This window comes from Centropristis striata, chromosome 20 (assembly GCF_030273125.1).
Source record: "Centropristis striata isolate RG_2023a ecotype Rhode Island chromosome 20, C.striata_1.0, whole genome shotgun sequence".
NCBI classification, from domain to species: domain Eukaryota; kingdom Metazoa; phylum Chordata; class Actinopteri; order Perciformes; family Serranidae; genus Centropristis; species Centropristis striata.
In genome coordinates this window covers 13,415,603-13,435,842 of record NC_081536.1, presented here as the reverse complement: position 1 = coordinate 13,435,842, position 20,240 = coordinate 13,415,603, and the positions used below count along the sequence as shown (strand labels likewise).

General features: G+C 38.6%; 2 protein-coding genes across 4 annotated transcripts; both read right to left on the bottom strand.

The window, feature by feature from the left end:
- Window positions 1-381: 381 nt before the first annotated feature.
- slf2 (SMC5-SMC6 complex localization factor 2) lies at window positions 382-12,034 on the bottom strand. 3 transcript variants are annotated; one of them, XM_059359959.1, is made up of 22 exons: window positions 11,831-12,033; window positions 11,101-11,135; window positions 9,210-9,730; window positions 8,823-8,838; window positions 8,596-8,735; window positions 8,134-8,179; window positions 5,660-7,122; window positions 5,480-5,559; window positions 5,252-5,365; window positions 4,979-5,146; window positions 4,535-4,640; window positions 4,354-4,441; window positions 4,126-4,267; window positions 3,913-3,997; window positions 3,610-3,786; window positions 3,422-3,516; window positions 3,230-3,317; window positions 3,001-3,123; window positions 2,692-2,769; window positions 2,427-2,513; window positions 1,610-1,678; window positions 382-1,431 (listed from the first exon to the last, which is right to left on the bottom strand). In XM_059359959.1, exons 1-22 carry the CDS (start codon window positions 11,863-11,865, stop codon window positions 1,021-1,023), a joined length of 4,167 nt encoding a protein of 1,388 aa, XP_059215942.1. In that variant the 5' UTR covers window positions 11,866-12,033; the 3' UTR covers window positions 382-1,020. The 3 variants fall into 3 exon arrangements, with proteins under 3 accessions (XP_059215942.1, XP_059215940.1, XP_059215941.1); XM_059359957.1 differs by having other exon boundaries at window positions 8,596-8,838; window positions 11,831-12,034; XM_059359958.1 differs by having other exon boundaries at window positions 5,660-7,119; window positions 8,596-8,838; window positions 11,831-12,034.
- A 433-nt stretch (window positions 12,035-12,467) lies between these two features.
- LOC131958631 (phosphoglycerate mutase 1-like) lies at window positions 12,468-16,727 on the bottom strand. The gene is made up of 4 exons (XM_059323767.1): window positions 16,449-16,727; window positions 15,124-15,398; window positions 13,878-14,058; window positions 12,468-13,737 (listed from the first exon to the last, which is right to left on the bottom strand). Exons 1-4 carry the CDS (start codon window positions 16,585-16,587, stop codon window positions 13,568-13,570), a joined length of 765 nt encoding a protein of 254 aa, XP_059179750.1. The 5' UTR covers window positions 16,588-16,727; the 3' UTR covers window positions 12,468-13,567.
- Between the last annotated feature and the right edge of the window lie 3,513 nt (window positions 16,728-20,240).

The window sequence follows — 20,240 nt, the reverse complement described above, 5'->3', positions numbered from 1 at the left end:
ACAGAGTAAATATTTAAGACTTTTAGATTTCATACTTTTAACACTCGCCTGGTCACTAGTAATGGCAAGTCTATAACGACTGAGTTCCCTTTCAGACACTTGAAAATCAAATACTGTTACTGGCTGATATTTTGGGCTGTTGGACATCGTAAGTGCTTTAGAGGCTGATCTATGACTTTCCTGAGGATAATTTGTCATTTAGTTCAGTGCATACCCCTATATTCTGTGCTATCACAAAAAGTTATAAATTTAGTGCACATTAGCTATATTAATAGTAACATACTGATACTGCTTATATTAGTGGGATCTGACTGACATGTTTTATATAAAAGCAACAAAGAATTAACAAGTAAACAAAATAAATTTTCTCAATTTGGCAACAGCTGTAAAAAGTCTTTTTTAATCAGTAAAAAAATACATTCACAATAGGGAAATTTAACAAAATGCACACATTTAAAACTGTAAAATTACAACAGTAAATCAAAAAACAATATAATATGGATCAGGAAATTATTTACAAGGCAAATTTAATAGGCCTTTTTCACAGAAAACATTTTGACACTTCAAAGTTAAACAAAGCACAAGTGTAAATGGTAAAATAAACAATGGATAAATTCCATTTAGGCCCTTTGGTTTCAGTCTCACAGTCACAAATTACTGGGACACTTAAATTGAAGAGAGCCGTCGTTTATGTTACTAGTAACACCTGTGCTTTTCCTACCATGACCAGTCTTCTGCGAAAGAGGCCTATTGCAGTTAGCAAGGTAACAAAACAATAACGGCTGAGAAACCTTGTTACAAGCTGATGTTTTGAAAACTGATAACTTACAGTTAATATGTTGCATAGTAGATTTTAAACTCTTTCACATTTCACACATACAATAAAACAATATTTTCTTGTGCAACAACCAAAAATATTTACTTTATTTATAAGGCAACTTGGCTGCTAGGGAGGAGGATAGGCAGATAGTGCAAATTAATCTGGACATTAAATGCAATGCTTTTAACAAATTAACATCTCTATGAGACTAAATCACACACTGCTACCTGGTTATTGTTAGACGTTTCTTCTGTCTCAACCAAATTTTCAGTGTGTGCTTCAGTACGTTCTATGTTTTCAGCCTCCATTTGCTCGTGTACTTGAGGCATCGCTTGGTTCATCTCTCCATGAACAGTTTCTGTCACTTCCTCGTTCCCCTCCATTTCTTCTGGCTTCATGTCGTTCTCCGTCTTGTCTGTGCCATCCATTGTATCATTTCCTTCCTCCTCCTCATCCTCAGCAGTCATTATAACCTCTTCATTTTCACTGGTTTCGTCTTCATCTTCTGTCACAGGCTCCTCTCCGTCATCACTGTCATCCATCCCCTGCTCCTCTTGGCTGCTTGTCAATGTGTCAATAGCCATAGGCTGCCAATAATCATACAACTTACCCTACAGGAGGAAGACAGGGAACTTTAAATCAAAATAATACAATCATGTTTTTTTTTTTACGTAAATGTAACTTATTTTAACTGACAACTGATTTTTATCCTTTCAAGTGAATAAAATATATATATATATATATATATATATATATATTAATGTAAGAGTATATATAAAAGTACTGTACATGGAGAGGCCTGGTCCTCTGAAGGAGCATCGTCCACTTGGTGGAGATCCTGGCCACCAAGTCCTTTACCTGGAGGAGGAGGAAGGCAGACATCATCAAACACACTGCTACTAGAGAGCTAGTTTTAATAATTGGCCTGAATGTTGACTGCATTTTGCAGTTTTAGTAATGATTGATCAACATACAGTATTATCAAAAATTATAATAAATTAATTGCTTAAACTCCACTGCTTCTCGCTCCTGAATTGTGGATATTTGCTGTTTTTTAGACAGCATATTCTCTATTTTCTGACATCTTTTAGACTAAGCAATTAACAACTAGGAAGATGATTAAGCAGATTAATCAATAATTTAAAAAATAATATTTAGTTGGAGCCCTAACTCCATTTATTAGAAAAGCATATTTTCTGTTTTTAAATACAACATTTTCAGGTTTCAATTCGTAAGAATTGACATGGAAGAAAACCTAAACCAAATTCAGCAATAATGGAACCTTTAATTTAAAGGCCACAAACAAATAAGTTGACCTGACGACAACAAACTACTGTCTGTATAAGTGATCCAGTAGTTAGTTAAAACCCTCTCTACATGCTGGGGAATCCAACCTGATTGTATAAATAGTCCACACCTCTGCTGGGTTGCTTTGATTGTGCACACTAGTCTGTCTTTCAGGACTTATCTCTAAAGGCTATTTTCCTTTGAAAAAAATTACGGACAATACTACTTATGCTGTGATTATAAAGGATGTTTGCACCAAAACTGAGAGGGGCAAACTGATACACAAATACCTGAGGTTCTTTTTTTAAATTAAACTCACCTTGCTCCGGTAAAGACGTTTCTCATCCTCTCTGATGTCACACTTAACATGCGTTTCCAGCTCGGAGCACAAGAACAGCAGCTGCTTCTGTGAGCCAGAAGAAAAAGGCAATGCATCATTAACACACTTCTCGCAGGCAAAAGCATATCATGATCTTAAGACACTTAACAGCTACATAGATAAATTTCCTGTGTAGTCACCAGAGGCCCAGCACTTGAGACAACTTTCAAAAACATTTATATAGAGAAAAAAAATGAAGTCATACCTTTTGATGAGCTGGGAAGAACTGAAAATTGGAAGCTTCATTCGCCAAGGTCAGAAGGCTATAGCAGAGGTAGTAGGACTGAGACAGAAAAAAAAAAAAAATTTGCATACGTTTAATAGTAGACTGTAACAGAGAAATGGACGTAGCCTCTTTATCTGAAATGGTCTCAACGGCTAGTTTCAATTCTTCTTCAGTCTTTGTGTTTAATCACATTCAGTTTAAATTCTGTGATCAAAACAAGATATGAGAGACAAGACGAGAAATCTAAATCTAATGTTAGGTTGGGACATTTTGAAGGCATATGCTCACCTGTTGGTCGGGACTGGCCGTGTCCTCTCCCTTATCTGTCTGATTCCTGCTGGAGGAGCTCAGCATGCTTCGAAGAATGGCCGAGGGTTGCATGCGGCGCAGGTACGGCCTCAGTTCAGACAGCTGAGCATAGCAGAGAACGAGGTGAGGAAAACAGTAGATTATGTAGATAACTGCTTGGTTCTGAAGGAAACTGTACAGGTTTAGGTTACACAATGAAACAGATTACCTGAAACTCTTGTTCTGTAGGTCTGTAAGTGCAATTTCCATCCAGCAATTTAGAGATCATGGACAGGCTCAGGTGTCGACGCAGTTGCCTTTATAAACAAAAGCGAATACTTTTTAATGTGCACAATAAAACCAAATATTAAAAAAAAAATCCAAAATAGAAAGGAGCAAAGAAACAGATAAAAAGACTTACTTTCCATGTGTGTTGTCAGGCAACAGTTGAACCAGCAGGCACATGTTGTGGTGATCATCGGTCAGATCAGTAAGTGCAAGACAGATTTTGGGCAGCTGAAATATTTTAGACAAATAATAAATTATTAAGTAAAAAAAATGGATTATGACCTTTTTTTCCCCCAAGAATCGAGGAATTCATGAACTGACCATGGTGTCCCAGTCCCTGATGTTATTGACAATTTTGTACTGTAGAGGGTAAAGTTCCACACTGGACTGGAGGATGAGACGTGTGTCCAGGCCCACCCGTCCCACGACAGTAAGCAGCAACAGCAGCTCGTCATCAGTGTACGCCCGTGGACAGAGGCCCATACAGTAAGACAGGTACTGCAGGCAAGAACACAGGAGAAACAACAAAGTAGAGAATGATCTGAATGGAGAAGTTGTGCTTTTTCTGCCAAACTCTCTTTCTCACAGACATGACAAATTGTTCTTATGTTACATGTGTCTCACCTTCAAGATATTGTTGCAGTTGTGTTCAGGGAAACTGCTTTGCTCCTTGTCAGAGGGACTCTCATTTTTTATATAGATGTCCTCCCTACACAAACACACAGAAATTCAACTGTATGAAATAAACCAAATAAAATAAACAACTACCAGATTACATTTTATTTGCATTTGCATAGGAGACAAGGAAATGGACAAGGCAACAGGAAATATACTTACAACAAATCTCCTTCTGTAAATGGAGGCTGCAGATTCTCAAAAGGGAAGAGAGTAACAAATGCAGCTCCCATATTCATCAGGACCAGGGCCACATCGGCCAAACTCGGCACCCACACTTTAAACTGCTGGCTCCCTTTTTTCACTGCGGAAGAGACAGAAAAAAAACATGTTAACATGTTTTAACCACAGTGAGGAAATACCAAAACCCTTGGGGGGAGGGGCGCTAACCTATCTGATAAGCAGCAGTGCAGGCGATGTCGCAGAGGGCCTGTAGTATCTTTTCTGATACCATCCTCTCATTGTGGACTGACATCATCTGCAAGGATCAACAAAAAAAAGCATTGCCCAAGATCAGACATTTGAACAGAAATATCACTTCTGGCACACATTAGGTGTGTGTGGGGCCTACCTTAAAGAGGAAACGGGTGACCTGAGCTGGACAGGGCGAGCGAGAGTCGTAAGCTTCCTGGAACAATCCAATGTTTACATGCAATCTCAGTTGTGCAGGACTGGACCTGGGAAACATTAGAAAGGTGAGAGGGATTAATTATCAAAAAACAGTCTTACAACAGCCAAACAGACAGAGCGTTGATGTAGATACGCTTATTAAACTAAAAAAAAAATATATACAGGAGGATATTTGCACTGATTAAACAGCCGTCTATGCAGATTAAGCTTCACTAAACGCAAAAAAACACTTGGATGTGTAAAACCTGGTCTCACGGAGCACCAAAATGATGAAGAATCATGGCCCAGGAGACAATCATTTACCCACGTCAGATTTCACAGCAATCTAGTCTTCAGTTGAAACATGTTGACTTTGTGTGTGCATCCACACACAAACACAACTTACCAAAGAAGCGTTTTCTGTGCTGTCTCCTGTGGATCCACCATGCATTTTCTGAGCTCCAGTGAATTGTGGTCGAAGATGCATCCAAATTTCTCCAGGTTGAACACGGTTTCCCCTGGAGGCACTTCCCTGATTGCATTGGACATCAAAGAGTAGCGTTGCAGGAATTCCCTAGAAAACAAACAACATATTAATGCAGATTAGAGTTAACTGCTGTGCAAGGACTGTGTCCCAGTGACAGGGTATAATTTGTCAATGTGCTTCTGCATGCTTTACTGTTGTTCAGTGTTGACGCCCTCCTCCTGGTTCTCCTCAGCCTCCTCACATTCAGCTATTCTCTGCAAGTCCTCTTCACATCTATTTAAAAGTTGTGTCTCGATCTCTTTAGCTCTGATGGATAAAAAGAATGTGGAAAAAGTTAAATCCTCTCATGTGCAGCTACTGTAGCTCAAAGAAAGAAAGAAAGAAAGAAAGAAATAGGGGTGACATTTTTGCATTACATACTTTTTATTGTTGTTTATTTCTTTCAGCATCTGGTCGAGGTTGTTCTTGTAAATGCCGGACTTTGCAGTGGATGGCAATTGCTTCAGTGGGAAACACAAACACATTTAGTGGTCCTTTAGCTCAGCAAATTGATCCATACATTCATAACTTATGTACATAAAGAAGAAGCCATGTGCTTACAGTTCTTGGCAAGCAGCTATGATGTCCAGGAGTACTCGGCTCTGAGAAGGCTCCCTTCTCTGGTGTATCTGGAGGCTTGGTAACCCGCTCCATCATCTCGTGCAAGGACAGCAGCTGCTCATCCTCACTGCTTTGGGAGCTCTGGGTTAGATCCATATCTAATGCGAAGCTCAGGCCGAGGTCCAGCTCCACATCTATAGGATCTTCTTCACTCACCGGCTTTCTACGCCCTTCACTTGACTGCCTCTCCAATAGCGGAGACTGAGAACAATGAGATGAGGAGGTTGTGGAGCCAGTCTCTGAAGTGCAACGTCTCAAAGAGTTATGGAGAAGAGATGAGCGTTTCTCATCAGATTTAGCACCGTCATCCTGAAGCTGCCTGTCTGAAGAAGTGATGGGACTGTTTTTCAAATAATTGGTTTTGAAGGGAATGGATTTTAACTTCTCAAGTTTTACCCGCTCTAAAGTTATAGTTGGCATGGAGATCGGTGGGTGATGTGTAGATGATGAGATAGAGACTTTGGTGTCCACAGTATGAGGAGAGCCATTTTTATGACATGAGGATCCAGTAACTGGAGTACTGGAGCTGGTCAAAGTGCTGGGTGAACAACTTTTCTCTGAGGTGGGGGATTTGAGCCCTTCCATCTTTGGCTTTACAGTCTTATGGCCATTGCTGATGATGTAGGTCTTGGGATCAGGGGTGAAAAGGTCATTTATATCATTTGGGATTGCAACAGGCTTTCGTGACCGGTTGGTTTTGTTGCGTTCTACTGGGCGACAACTCAAAGAACCTGTATTTGTTTTTGAGGCAGGTTTGGGAGTGCTACTGTCCGACTTCCTCCTCTCCTCCACATGATCACCTCTGCCGAGTGTCTTGACTGGTAAGACTGAGGAACTACAGTGAGTATGACCAGAGTGGTGGCTGCCTGACTGAACAGGAGATGTGCCATCAGTGACCTTCTGGGGAACCTCAGAGGATAACACAGAGCTTGATTTCTCAGTTTTAACGTTGTCCTCGCTTCTTTTCTTCAAACATTCTTCACTTGGTTTTGAAGGTGATCTTACCTCTACTAACTTTCCAGTGTGATTCTGGGGGGAGGTAATGTAAGCTTGCTTTGCCCCCATTGATGGTTGTCTCTTTAAACAAGGTTTGGGTGACGGTGATGAGCAGGATGACTGGGTGGGTTTCAATGTAGATGACAGTGTGACAAAGTGTGAAGATTGGCCATTTGTTGGTTCTGTGCACAGATGGCTATCTGTGGTTTTGGCAGGCAGTTCCAAGACTGAAGACGGCCCCGCTGACGGCTGAGGCAGCAGTGAAGGGCTTAATGATTTGCCAACAGTTGATTTTGGTGTGTGTGCTTTGCCAGAGTTCATACCCGGAAAACATTGTTTCTTGGCGCTGTCACCAAAGCCCTCAAACTCCCTGCGCCTTTTCTGAGAGGAGCTATTCAAATCCACTACTGGAGAAAGAAAAAGACATCAAAAATATACTTTGTTACAAATATTAAAATTTTAGATAATCAGCCATATTCTGCATTCTGCTACCAATATGTGGCATGTAAAAGTAGCAGTTGCTTATGCAAGTACCAAAAGTTAAGCGCACATCACTTTTTCAGGTGTTTGTAAGGAATACAAATACCAGAATGTAGACAGTCATTCCTGTAGTAACACTGTAGTAGGGAAAACATATTTATAAATGATAAAAAGAGAAAGGAAGTTTATGGATGATTAAAGGCCTTTACATACCGAGGGTGTGATGAATAAAAAAAAAAGAATAAATAAAAATGCAAAATAATCACCTGCAAATATTTTACATCAAAACAATTCATACAGGCAGCAATGCAAAAGGATTGGATCTGGTATGTGTTGCCTTTGTCAAGGATGTAAGGAATGATAAAGTTTGCAGTCGTGGTTAAGACTATGAAGACTTAATGTTGTTCCTTATCCTCATAAGAATAGGCGCACCTCATTGCCCTCAGCTTCATTGTAGTCTAGGTTTTAAGTATGTCTGTTGCGCAAAACATGCAGTGCAAAATCAACTTTTTTCTGAAAGAAAAATAAAAGAAGAAGTAATTGTAGAGAAAAAAAATCCCCCAGTGTGTAAAAGCCTGTTGACAGATATTTTTTATACAATTTTAATGTTTAAAAAAAAAATTGGTCAAATATGGTGGACTGTATTAACATTAAATGGCACTGTTGCTTGACATGATCATTTTACTACTACGACTACTACTGAAAAATGTCAATCAAATTTTTAAGACATGCCAAACCGGTTGACATTTCCTGGTTGAGATTGGCATCTATCTTCAAACAATTCATGTGACATATAGGACAGTGACAAATTCAGCATGTAACTTTACAAACTCAATGCAGTGCCACCGAGATTAAATCCAACAAGGTTAAAGACGGCAGTTTTATGAGTAAGCAGTGGAGAAGAGGAAAATGAGGAAAATTTCCTTTCACAATATTACCTGGAATTAAGTTCTCACTTGCAGGTGTTCGTTTAGGTTGTTGGTCCTACAAAGAAAAAGGAAAATTGACTCTAAGAAAAGAGGTTCCTCTGAGTGAAAAAAACCCCATGAATAACAGCATTACTAGGCATCGCACACTAACAAAGACCAAGCTGGCCCTAGGTCAAGAGTTCAATAACCTAAAATAAAAAACTGTTCAATTTTCACACAGGCATGTTTACCAGAGACAGTTAATTAGTCCGTTAACCAGTTAGTTAGTCAGTTAAATAAATGTCACTACTTACTTAGTAAACATCTGGTATATGTTCTCTGATTTATTATGTTACAAAGGCTGAGAATTAAACAGCATGCTCTCACTAAGTTATTTTTGTCCCAGCACCAGGATCATTTTAATGAACAGCTCAAAGTCTCAAAACCTCCAACTTGAACTTGATGTATCATAAAACATACGACAAACTGTACCTGTGAAGGGGCTACAGGGCTGTGCATGACGGATAAACTGGAACCACTGCTCCCGTCAGAAGACTGGGTCGGAGGAGGTTGATAGTCCTGTGCGGGCCTCTGACTGTTCCCAAGACTCCGATGCTCTGAGTCTGAGAGAGCTGGTGGGAAAACATCTTGAACTGCTCTGGTGATCGATGATGGGGATAGGGGCTTTTGGAGCTGGGTAGTATGTGTGTGACTCTTACCATCATTGGATTGGTCCTGACAGAGTAAATGGAGACATCCACAACAAATCAGTATCACATTACTGCTATACTGTAGTACAGGTCATATATATATATATATATATATTTTAATCCTCAGAATTCCAAGCAGTTTCAGGGTTTTTCTAGATAAAAATAAATAAACAAAATTAAAGTGAGACATAAAGAACAATGTGATTGATGATATATCACCATTTTAAGCATAAAATGTAGACAATCAAACCATAATTTCAACTGTTTCTGGTTATGATAAATGGTGTAATATTGGCAATTTAAAAAAAGAAGAAGAAAAAATGCCAGTGGGTTGTGGGGATCAGTGGAGTTAAACAAATCTTGGTTTCACTAATACATAAAAAGAGAAAATAATACCTTGTTCGATGCTTGTCTTTGTGCTGTTGCATTTTTACTTCCCGAGTAAGACAAAGTGTCCTTGGATTCAGTCCCTTGAACTCTCCGGATGTGGACAGGCGGAGAGTGGTTGCTTAAATCCTTCATGAATGGAGGGGGTACAGGGTGAAAGACACCAGGTCTATAAACTGTAGTACCACAATTAGTTGGGCTGATGGCAGCAAATGAGCCATAAGACACTGGAGTTCCATAGTGATGGTGCTGCAGAGGACCCAGACTGCCTCTTGGCATCGGATGGAACCTGTTCCCTGAGGAGCCAAAGTTAGCTGGGCTGCTTGGAACAAACCCTGATGGATAGTTTGGTCTTGGAGGATGAAGAAGGTGCCGTGGTGGACCGTGTCTGTCCCTGTGGCACAGCTCAGGGCTTTGAATTGGAAGCACCCTCCTGGGTGGTGGGTAACCAAAGTGGTTGGGGAGCCGATAGGACTTCATTGGAGTCTCCTGGAGGAATGTTGTGAAATGGGGTTGGTGCTGGTCCTTCACTAAAAGACAGATGAAACATTTTCGCATTATGGTCTTACATCTCCTAAAATATTTGGGACTGCATTGTCATTAGTCTATGATGGCTCCACAATTTTTAAACAACAATACCACTTCCTGTTTTAGTGAAGAGAAAGCTATATCACTTATTTGGGCTATATGTCACGGTCGCCTACTGATATGTGCTTGGGCATAATCTTATATCTGTTTTGATTCTGCTCCAGTAAGGAAGCAATGCATAAGAACCTCTTATGCATTCCTCTTATCTTACTTTTAAAAATTGCATACAAAATATTATGCTTAGTGGGAAAATTAACGTTACATCTCCTTCATTAATGAATGAATCCATTTAGACTTGTGGCACATGTCACTTAACACTCTACACATCTACCAACTATTTATTTTCCTTATGTTTTGTCTGCCAACTTAATGATTCAGTCTATCTATTTCCTTTTTTTCTCCATGGTGTTGTCTACAACTTAACGTTAGTCACTGAATTGTGTAAACCTTGTTTTTATCCCATGTGTCTTGTTCCTTAATCTTTACCTTGTCATTTGTTATCTATATGTTGTTTTGCTTTGTTAAAAAACAAAACAATAAAATTGTTGATCAATTGCATCAAGGTGTAAATCGTCAACCTGTTAAACTAATTGCCTAACTAATTTTTTCAAGTTTCACAGGAAACACAAAAAACTTCACCAAAAGTGTAACATATGACACTTATTGATCACTTCACTCAAAAAGGATGTAACAAAGGATGGCCATTGACGTAGTAATAACACTGTGTGTAAATTATGTAACTTAAGAGAAATAAATGACTTTGGCAATTTTTTTGAACATGCCTTTGTGACTTAAGCAAGATATGGTAACACTTTATTTTGACGGTGTCTACATAAGAGTCACACAAGCCTGTCAGAAACATGACATGACAAGTATCATGAGCATTAATGTTACTTCAAAGTGTCATTAATGTTTATGACACGGTCATGTCACTCTTATGTAGACACCTTAGACTAAAGTGTTACCAATATTAGTGTCAACAATAAAACACTGATAAACTAAACTGATAACTAAACAATCTCCCTCTAGCTCTTCTTTGCTGGGTTCTTATCTGATGCATATGAATGTGGCAAATTGTCAAAGAAGTGATGATATTAAAGGGGTAAAATCACATAATCTGATCAACTGAGGTATGTAGGCGATTTTACCATAGGTGGCCGGCGTCATGGGGAAATGATTTAGGCAACAACAAAAAAAAAAACAATTTTGACAAAAAATGGCTTAGGCAATTATTTTAACAGTGCGACGAAATGTAGCTAGATACACGATCACAGCAACACATTACAGTGCAGGAAGAAACACTTAGACCTACCATTATTTCTTGGTGAAAAGTATCCTGGAAATGGTCTGCAACAAAGTTAGAGAGAGGGAACTGGTCATGTTTCTAATATCAAAATTAGTTTTGGTAACCACGACGACAATGATGCAACTTAGCAGAGCAGTTTTCAAAGAAGAAGTAGTGTTGAAAAAAACACCACGCCTAGCACGAGTTGTCGTACTTCTAATAAAAGCCATCACAAGGAAGACACCTGCTAGTCGGCTTCTGCCAATCAGTGAGAGCAACGTTAGTGACAGCACCAAACCACCACAAAACATTTTGAAACTTCAGTGTACCGATTTGATATCAAGCTATATTATTGATCAGCTTTACCGCTTAAAAGTCTCAATAACAAACAAAGTAACAACGCTGTATATTGAATGCTTGTGACAGTGTTTATATAGCACCTGGAAATAACAGCTAGCTAACGTTAGCAAGGTGACTGACATGAGCGTGTTTGCATATGGCAGTGTTATTAGTTAATGTTAAGACTTTTCACAATGCTTGGCTCGCTTTTAGGGCAAACATTAACAGCATTACTATCAGTTACTACGTACTTTGAGTGTGTACATAGACAAAAGTCCGACTCACAGTGCCTGGCTAACAATAAAATGGAATATTAGCAAGTTTCAGTTTCAGGAAGTGCTGTTTAGCTAGCAGTTAGCCGGCTAATGCGCCTACAACTTGACGTAGCAAGTGTTTGCAAAAAAAGACGTTTTCTTACCGAGCGTTTCCTTGGTTTTCTGTTGTTCTTCTCATTACGAGGGTTAGACCGGCTGTCTATAACCACAGACAACGACAACAACATAACTTAGAGATCAGATAATAAAATCCTCTCATCACCATGCACCTCTCCCGCCTGCAGCCGAACAAACCAACATTAGCGAACTGCATTGTGGAACTTGGAGTCCAGCGGTTTCCCCAAGTTAACGGGATATTACACCTGAATACACTGAGCATTTTCAATCACCTTTGAGTAATGAGTACAAAATATCATCATACTGTTAAAATAATCGCCTAACTCATCTGTGTGTAAATTATGTAACTTAAGAGAATTACTTTTTTGAACATGCCTTTGTGACTTAAGGAAGATATGGTAACACTTTATTTTGAAGGTGTCTACATAAGTCACACACGCCATTTCACAATTTCAATAGTACCCTAATAATGCTGTTGATACACAGGTTAGTAAGCTTGACCACCAATAATGGAACTTTTTAGAAGAAAACCGAACTGATCAGCTTAAATAAACCTGCCAGAAAGTGGTCTGTAAGATAATTTAAATCAAGGCAAGTTATTGTTTGACGCCAAGCTAGACTTGATGAAAGCATGGAACAGTACCACAAGACAAACACACAAAACAGCATTAGATGTGTTTTTTTATTTTTTACTTATTACCATCAGAGCTTTCGGGGTACATTAAACAACACGGTGGGGATCACATTTAAAAAAGAAAAAGGGCAATACTGTAAGTCATAGTGGAACATTTCAACAAAATCCTTGCAAGCAGTTTTCTTAAAACCAACACTGCTTCCTCATTAGACAGTGAGGACAGCTGTAGGCATTTATTGTAGGAACGGGAGCTAGAGGCACATAAACACCATGACAGGCAAAGAGGCAAAGACAGACCAAAAAAATAATATAATTTAGACCTTTTATCTTCTGAAAATCATGCTTCACAATAATACTGTGAAACTGTGGGAGGCTATAATCCAAATAATGGATTTATCATGTATACAGTGCAATACTGATAGAAATGCAGTGTTTGGCACCGTTAAAATTTAACTAAACTTAATGAAAGTTGTCAGACTGAAGACAGACAGCAACAACATACAAGGACACAGCACAAATACCATTCACAGACGGACAATATAAGTAAAGGATGTTTAGTGGTCCTTGCTGTCCCATCCAGCTCACAAGAGATTGCAATCTTACATCCCGTTATAAATGGAATGCATCAATGAGAAGTGGTCGCTTTCATTAAATAAAAAAAGTCTTATAAAGTATATCTTAATTGACATTCAACATCTCTGCCTATGTCACGGAAGTTAAATGCTTTTTATCTTTCTAAAAAAATATTAAAACTATCTGTTGTAAATGGCAGTGTTTGAATTATTAAAATGTCTATTACTTAAATATCCAAGCACAAAGATAAGAATCTGCCTGAATCAGCAATTTCTTCCATTTCAGTTTAATGCTACCTTCTTAAACTTTGTCACATTAATAACCCATTTTAACAAAAATTATCTACAATCTCTTGAGAGCTGTGGCTCCCCCGGCCCTAATGTTTCCCTGTCGTTCACCATCTACTATCCCTGCAATGTGCAGTTAGAATGAGTTTGCCTCCGACATCAATCTACAATGTACTCATCATGTATTACAATCCAAAATAAATTAGGATTTAGGAAAAACACTAATCTGAGGTGACTCCGTCATACACAGAGGGCACTATTCTCTGTCTTTACTTTTTGGCCTTTCCTTGAGCAGCCACAGCCTCCATGGCTTTGCGTACGGTCTCCTCGTCTCCCAGGAACTGCATCGGCTTCACAGGCTTCAGGTTCTTGTCGAGCTCGTAGAGGATGGGGATGCCTGTTGGCAGGTTCAGCTCCATGATGGCTTCATCAGACATTCCTACAGGTGGCAGCACAAACACAAGAGTTACATCCAGAAGTGCATATATCATATAGTTTGCATTCACTATTCTTATCAAGATTCTTGACAAATAATCTTTGTGATAGAATTTATAGATTTTGTCTCTTAATGCCACCCACCCTCCAGGTGCTTAACGATTCCTCTCAGACTGTTTCCATGGGCAGCGATGAGCACCCTCTTTCCCTGTTTGATCTGAGGGGCGATCTCCTCGTTCCAGAAGGGCAGCGCCCGGGCAATGGTGTCCTTAAGGCTCTCGCAGGAAGGAAGCTGGTCTTCAGTCAGATCTGCATAGCGACGATCCTGCAGGGAGGACAGTTTCAAATTGTGAATAATATATTTCCAGAAGACTTACCGTTCACTTAATTGGGAATAGAAAAGGGTCTAAATGCATTAAGCAAGAGTAAATAAGAGTCACTCTTAAAGCAACAGGGCTAGATGCTCATTGTCATTTACAGGCATGAAAGAATCAGCTCACTTAATGATGCTCTACTTAAGACGCTATCAACATGTTGCCAATCACTCAGTTGTGACAGCCACCATGAGCCAACTGAGAGTTAACCTTTATTCATGTGGTATTGGAATAACAACACCACTTGCCCAGTTGATGACAAATTATGCAAAAACTTGGCAGCTGAAAGTAAAGGTTTATGGTAAATATATATATATTTTTATTAATTCACATATTGCATTTCAATGTTTTGTTCACATGTAAGTCACAAGTCACACAGAGCACTATTTTAGCAGTTTTAGGGAATATGTGTTGAAAGCTCTCAGCATTAAAATTCAACAAATCTTCTTTTATAGCGTCCATGTTGTTTCCACATTATGAGTTAAAGCTCATTAATAATTTGAAGTTAGAAGAACTTGTGAAATGGGACCATCTGAGGAGCATGTGAATGCAACATTATTACATCTTCAACTGCTGAATACCTCTGACTACACTTTGACTGAACTTTGAACTTGAACCTTACAGACCTCATTTCTGCCAGTCACATATTAACTCACCGTGAACATTACTATTAGGTAACAACATCAGGGCAAATGCTACCAAACACTAAGGGGCTTTATCTCAAGCCAGTGTGTGGCTGTCAGCTTTCATTTGCACATTTAACATGTGAAACATTTAGATATTCAGGCTTACTGTGCTGTGGACAAAAAGACATTAAACCCACTATTTTTACTCTAAACACTCATTCTTGGTGGCAGAGCTGATTATCAGGCCTGACTGCAGAGATCAGTTTAAGTCATGCCTCTTCTTTGTTATACCTGTGTGCAGTTAGTTGGTGAATTGACAGAACAATTTCTTTCCTCAGAGGCCAACAAAGCTCTTGGTTGTGTGTATGTACTTTAGATATCATATCTCACCTTGCTGATGATACTGTAGTAGTCATGGTCTGGGCCCATGGTGGGAGGTGGGATATCAAACGAGCGCCTCCAGACTTTCACCTGGGCCTCTCCATGCTTGGCAGCTGTCTCTGCCTTGTTTAGCCCTGTCAGGCCTCCGTAGTGGCGCTCATTGAGCCGCCATGTCCGATGCACTGGCACCCACATCTGGTCAATGCTGTCAAGGACCAGCCACAGCGTCCTGGTGGCCCGTTTCAGAACGGACGTGTAGCAAATGTCAAACTCAAAGCCGGCATCTGTAAGTTTCAGAGAACAAGAGACACTGGAGTTAATGCATTTTGACTGCAAATGTAAAGAGATAAAATTCCACTTGGATGGTGTGACTGTTTTTGTCAGCTTTGTTTAGTCAGTAAATCCCTCTACAGTTGATTCTGGGAATAACAAGTCTGCACTTGTTGCATTAAACAGTACATAGGATACTGATGGAAATTATATTATGAAGAGAGAGAGTTAAGAAAAAGCTGGAAAGTCTCAGGAATAACTGAAAATACAAAGACTGCATTAAGGACTGTTTCCAAATATTGTTTTTTTCCCATTCCAGAAAGATTACTTTTACTTTTACTGTCACATATTAAAAATCCAAACAAACAGATTATTTCATATTTGAAAGCTGAAACCACAAAAACCATTAATTAACAATTAATGTTTGCAACTCTACCTACAGTGCAATGTGGTTTACAAAAACTACTTTATATATATTATATAATATATAATATAATATATTACTGGGCCTATATGGGAACAAAATGGGAACACAAATGCATGTTGGCCTTTCTGCACAGTGATTTTTTTCTTTTCAGATTGAATAACTAATAATCTTAAATGTCATTATACTCAAGTACAATGCAATTTTGCAAGATTTCTCTCAGTGTGGTTAAAATAAAACATATAAAGAAAATAAAGCAGTAAGAGCAGCTTGTTGTGTAAGAACATGTTATATTACATTTCACAAATGTTATGTTACAAATGTAAATAAAAATAGAAGTGATGTTGTTCCGGGCTCACAGACAAAGAGGATCACATCATAAAAAGGCTCTTACATTTTTTTAAATGATGAATCCTAGATAAACCTTCTCTGGCCCTGCAACAGCACTGTGCCAGAGCAGCCACAGAAAGGCATCACTTCTGCACGTTTGCACATCTTCCATATATCCCTGCCACGCTCATGGGGCGGTGTGCGCACTGATGCAGAGGACATTATGCAACCGTATGATACCCGTGCACTGGCCCTGCTGAACAGTCTTGCAGCAACAGTACAGTGGATGATGGGAGCAAAAAAAGCTCACCTTTCAGGGCCTGTCCACCTCTCGTCGCCTCCTTTACACCAGTTTCACTCAAATCTGCATCGAACCAGCCGCAGAACCGATTCTCCTGGTTCCAGTTGCTCTCTCCGTGGCGGATCAACACTAATTTATAGGCAGCCATGATTTATGATAGTATGCCCGAATAAAAGTTAGTTGATTAAAGAAGTCTACAAAAATAAACGGACGCAGAGGATGTTAAATTGACAATTCTCCACTCCAGAGAGGAAGGCAGGTCCGCTCGTTCGCTCTGAAACCGGTGAGGACTTTTATCCCGTGGATTGGTTACTCCCACACTTCCTGGTTTTCACAGCCAATGAGATTCCGTGTTTTTCATTTCTCGACCAATGGCAGCGGTGGGCGTCTACGGTGGGGACTGTTCCCTGACCTTCATACTGTACATTGTACTTTATTGACTTTTCATAGCGTTTCTCTATTACCACACATCTATCTATCTATCTATCTTTCTATCTATCTATCTATCTATCTATCTATCTACCTATCTATCTATCTATCTATCTATCTATCTATCTATCTATCTATCTATCTATCTATCTATCTATCTATCTACAAATCTACAATACTTACAATAGTTTGTACTTAATTATATTCCTCCACTAATTTTAACATCTGTTAAATTATCACAGTGATGTAACATGTAACTTAATGTTTAACATCTAAAGCAGCTGACGGGGACTTTTTTCCACAATGACCCTTCCAGGAGTAATATGGACAGAGTTACACATTTGAGGAGACAAATGTGCAGATAGGTCCTTAAAGATGAACCAGGAGTCATATGGACAGCCAGACCAATTGTTGCTTTTCCTTCTTTTCATCTGTAGGTGGAGAACTTGGCCAGCAAAAAATGAACAGTCTAGTCACTATGCTCCAGTAATTATAATAAACTTTACCCACCATTATTACAAACAACTGCAAGCACCACCAGGTCACTAATAGTCATGTCATTTTATAGACATAGTCATAATAGTCATAGTCATTTTTTGAGACACACTAAAAAAACAATAATAAAGATTTGAGGAAAAACAGCAAATTGGGGATAATGTGAAAGATGGAAGGTGGAAGGTGCGATAAAGAGAATATAACAAAGCACTAAGGATCTAGGTTCAAGCAGGGACAGGTCCATGAGCAAATATCATGTCATGTCATTTATTGCCTCTGCCTTTGCCTTGCATATTGGCAAACAAACCCCTGGTTTCTAACAAAAGTTCTGCATGCACAGTTTTTTGCACACTTATATATTTGAAGCGAAACCATTCGCTGTCCCCAACAATCTCAAAAAGTTGTTGGTTTTTACCATGACAGTGGTTTTTAATGGAGCAATGCTTGTGAACTAGTTGAGGCAGTCAACTCAAGCTACACTGCTGCAGACACACATGACATGCCTCACTCTCAATATCATCAATCAAACACACCTTCACTATTCAGTGTTTTATTTAAACTGCAAACATTCCCTATCTCTCCCTCTGCCCCGTCAATGCTGCTGCTGTCCTTCATCAGTATAAGGCCTACTGCACCATCCCAGCATTTACCTGCAGTTCCAGCTAAGGGCTGATCAATTTAATCATCTCTCCCCAGTATCTCAGTTAAAATACCTTCAGGGAGTGATAAGGTCGTAGTCTTGACCCCAAATTCTATTTAGGTCTGCTGTTCAGTAAACATTTCAAACATAAGTTGTCTGACTGGATCATGTTGTGTAGGAATGGTATACAGCTGACTGTATGATGTCAACACCTATACTGCTTTCCCTTCAGGCCAAACACAGCATTTTTTTTAATCTTAAGCAGAATGTGAAAGGATCAATTCTTCACTCCATACCGTGAGTCTGCACAGGACAGCAGTCATGCATTTCTGGAAAAACAGCTCAACAAATGATTTGTTTTAGGATGAAATGGGAAACTCCAAGAGAGGATGAAATAGTTATATGGGGACATTTTCTGCCTTTCACATGCTTTTATAGAATTCACTATAAGTTAAAGGGATTTTAATGAACTTTAAGAGTCATTTTGGGGATTGTTGAAATATTTGTTTGACAAAACCAGTGGTGGAATGTTATTAAGTATATTTACTCAAGGACCTTACTTAAGTACAATTTTAAGGCACTTATACTTCCTTTTCATCTAACTTTATACTTCTACACCAATACATTTTGAGGCAAATATTGTACTTTTAACTCCACCACATCTAGCTGACAGCTTTAGATACTTCTAAGGTGAAGAGTTAAACCAAAAAACATGATACATTTAAAGTGATGAGACTTTTATTTTTTATTAAACCGCATAACAGTATATTAAGTAGTTAAAATGAGCCATTCTGCATAATCAATCCTTTTACTTTTGATACTTTAAGTAGATTTTGACGTGTATATTTTTGTAATTTTACTTAAGTAAGTTTTGAAGGACTTTTATTTGTAGTGGAATTATTTCACAGTATGGTATTAGTACTTTTACTTCAGTAAAGTATCAGAATACCTTTTCCACTACTGGACCAAACTATCCCAGATTAAGACTCACAAAATGTCCCAGTTGGCCTCTGAGTGAACTCAAGTCATTGTGATGTTGCATGCTGGCATTAAATCACGTGCGTGGTTGGCTTCTCACTATGTCTGAGATGAATTATCTAACTTCTATTGACACATTGCCAAATCCTGTTCAAGCTTGCACAGTAGCTGTTTTATTACGTGACATAGAATTACAGCATTGTGCACAGAATATGGATGGCAACATAGATAATGTTGGCCTCTGACATAACGGCCTTATGTCAGCTACCATGTGCTGTGGCTTAAACTGATTGCTTTGTTCTATAAAGTACATTTGAATGGTTTTATACAGTTGGTCTGTATCATGCAGGTCAGGTGATAGAGAAGATTATTGTCTTCTATAGAAAATTGTGATTGCGATGTTTTAAGCCATTTGAAGAGCACCTTAGAATTTCACTTTACATTTTGTGAGGCCCTATTGCACCTCCTAGTGGGTAAATTGAATAATTGTTTATAGTCTTGAGCAGTCAGGAAAGATATAATCACAGTAAAATGTGATGTATATGATTGTGTTATAGTCATCGACAGAAATCAGTGTGTTGATTCATTGTACGCAATGTAGTCAATTAAATCTAAATATTCCTTCTTAGGAATGATAAACTAATTCTTCATTTTAATGCCAACAGGGTCTTAAAATCTATGTTGCTAAAACAACCCACACAAAAAAATAGGTTATATAAGTTATAATACAATTAAACAATGAAAGAGGTTAATACAAACTTTTTTTTAAACAATCATTTATTAACATTTTTTCATACAGTTTACAGCATCAGTAACAAATTCCACCCAAACCCACCCCCCTCCCAAATCAGGCCCCAAAGGCCAACTCTTGCCTTAATCCCTAATAATAATAATAATAATAATAATAATAATGAAAAAGAAAGAAATAAAATAATAATAATAAAAAAGGATAATAATAACAGTAATAGTAAAGTAGATGATAGATAAATACAATACAGAAGTAAATAATAGAAAAATAAATGATAGCGTCCAGTAAATTACATTCAACAAAGGTCATGATATTGGCTTGGTCTTACAGGTGTGGTAACAACCAACAACTACTGCTACATCATTGACAGTACTCAACTAGTTAACTGTGAGGAGTTATCCAGATATGTTTTAAAGTCACTCCAGCATTTTTCAAAAAGATGGGGTTTCTTTTTCACATTGAACATCATTTTTTCAGAGGCCACGTATGATGCAACTTCCTTAAGCCACAT

Coding starts and splice junctions, on each gene's coding strand:
- LOC131958631 (XM_059323767.1), bottom strand. CDS start 16,587: ATGGCTGCCTATAAATTAGTGTTGATCCGCCACGGAGAGAGCAACTGG. Junction 15,399..16,448: donor AGGTGGACAGGCCCTGAAAG/GTGAGCTTTTTT, acceptor TGAAACTTACAG/ATGCCGGCTTTGAGTTTGAC. Junction 13,738..13,877: donor AATCGTTAAGCACCTGGAGG/GTGGGTGGCATT, acceptor TGCCACCTGTAG/GAATGTCTGATGAAGCCATC.
- slf2 (XM_059359957.1), bottom strand. CDS start 11,865: ATGAGAAGAACAACAGAAAACCAAGGAAACGCTCG. Junction 5,366..5,479: donor GAAATAAACAACAATAAAAA/GTATGTAATGCA, acceptor TTTATCCATCAG/AGCTAAAGAGATCGAGACAC. Junction 1,679..2,426: donor AACGTCTTTACCGGAGCAAG/GTGAGTTTAATT, acceptor CTCCTCCTCCAG/GTAAAGGACTTGGTGGCCAG.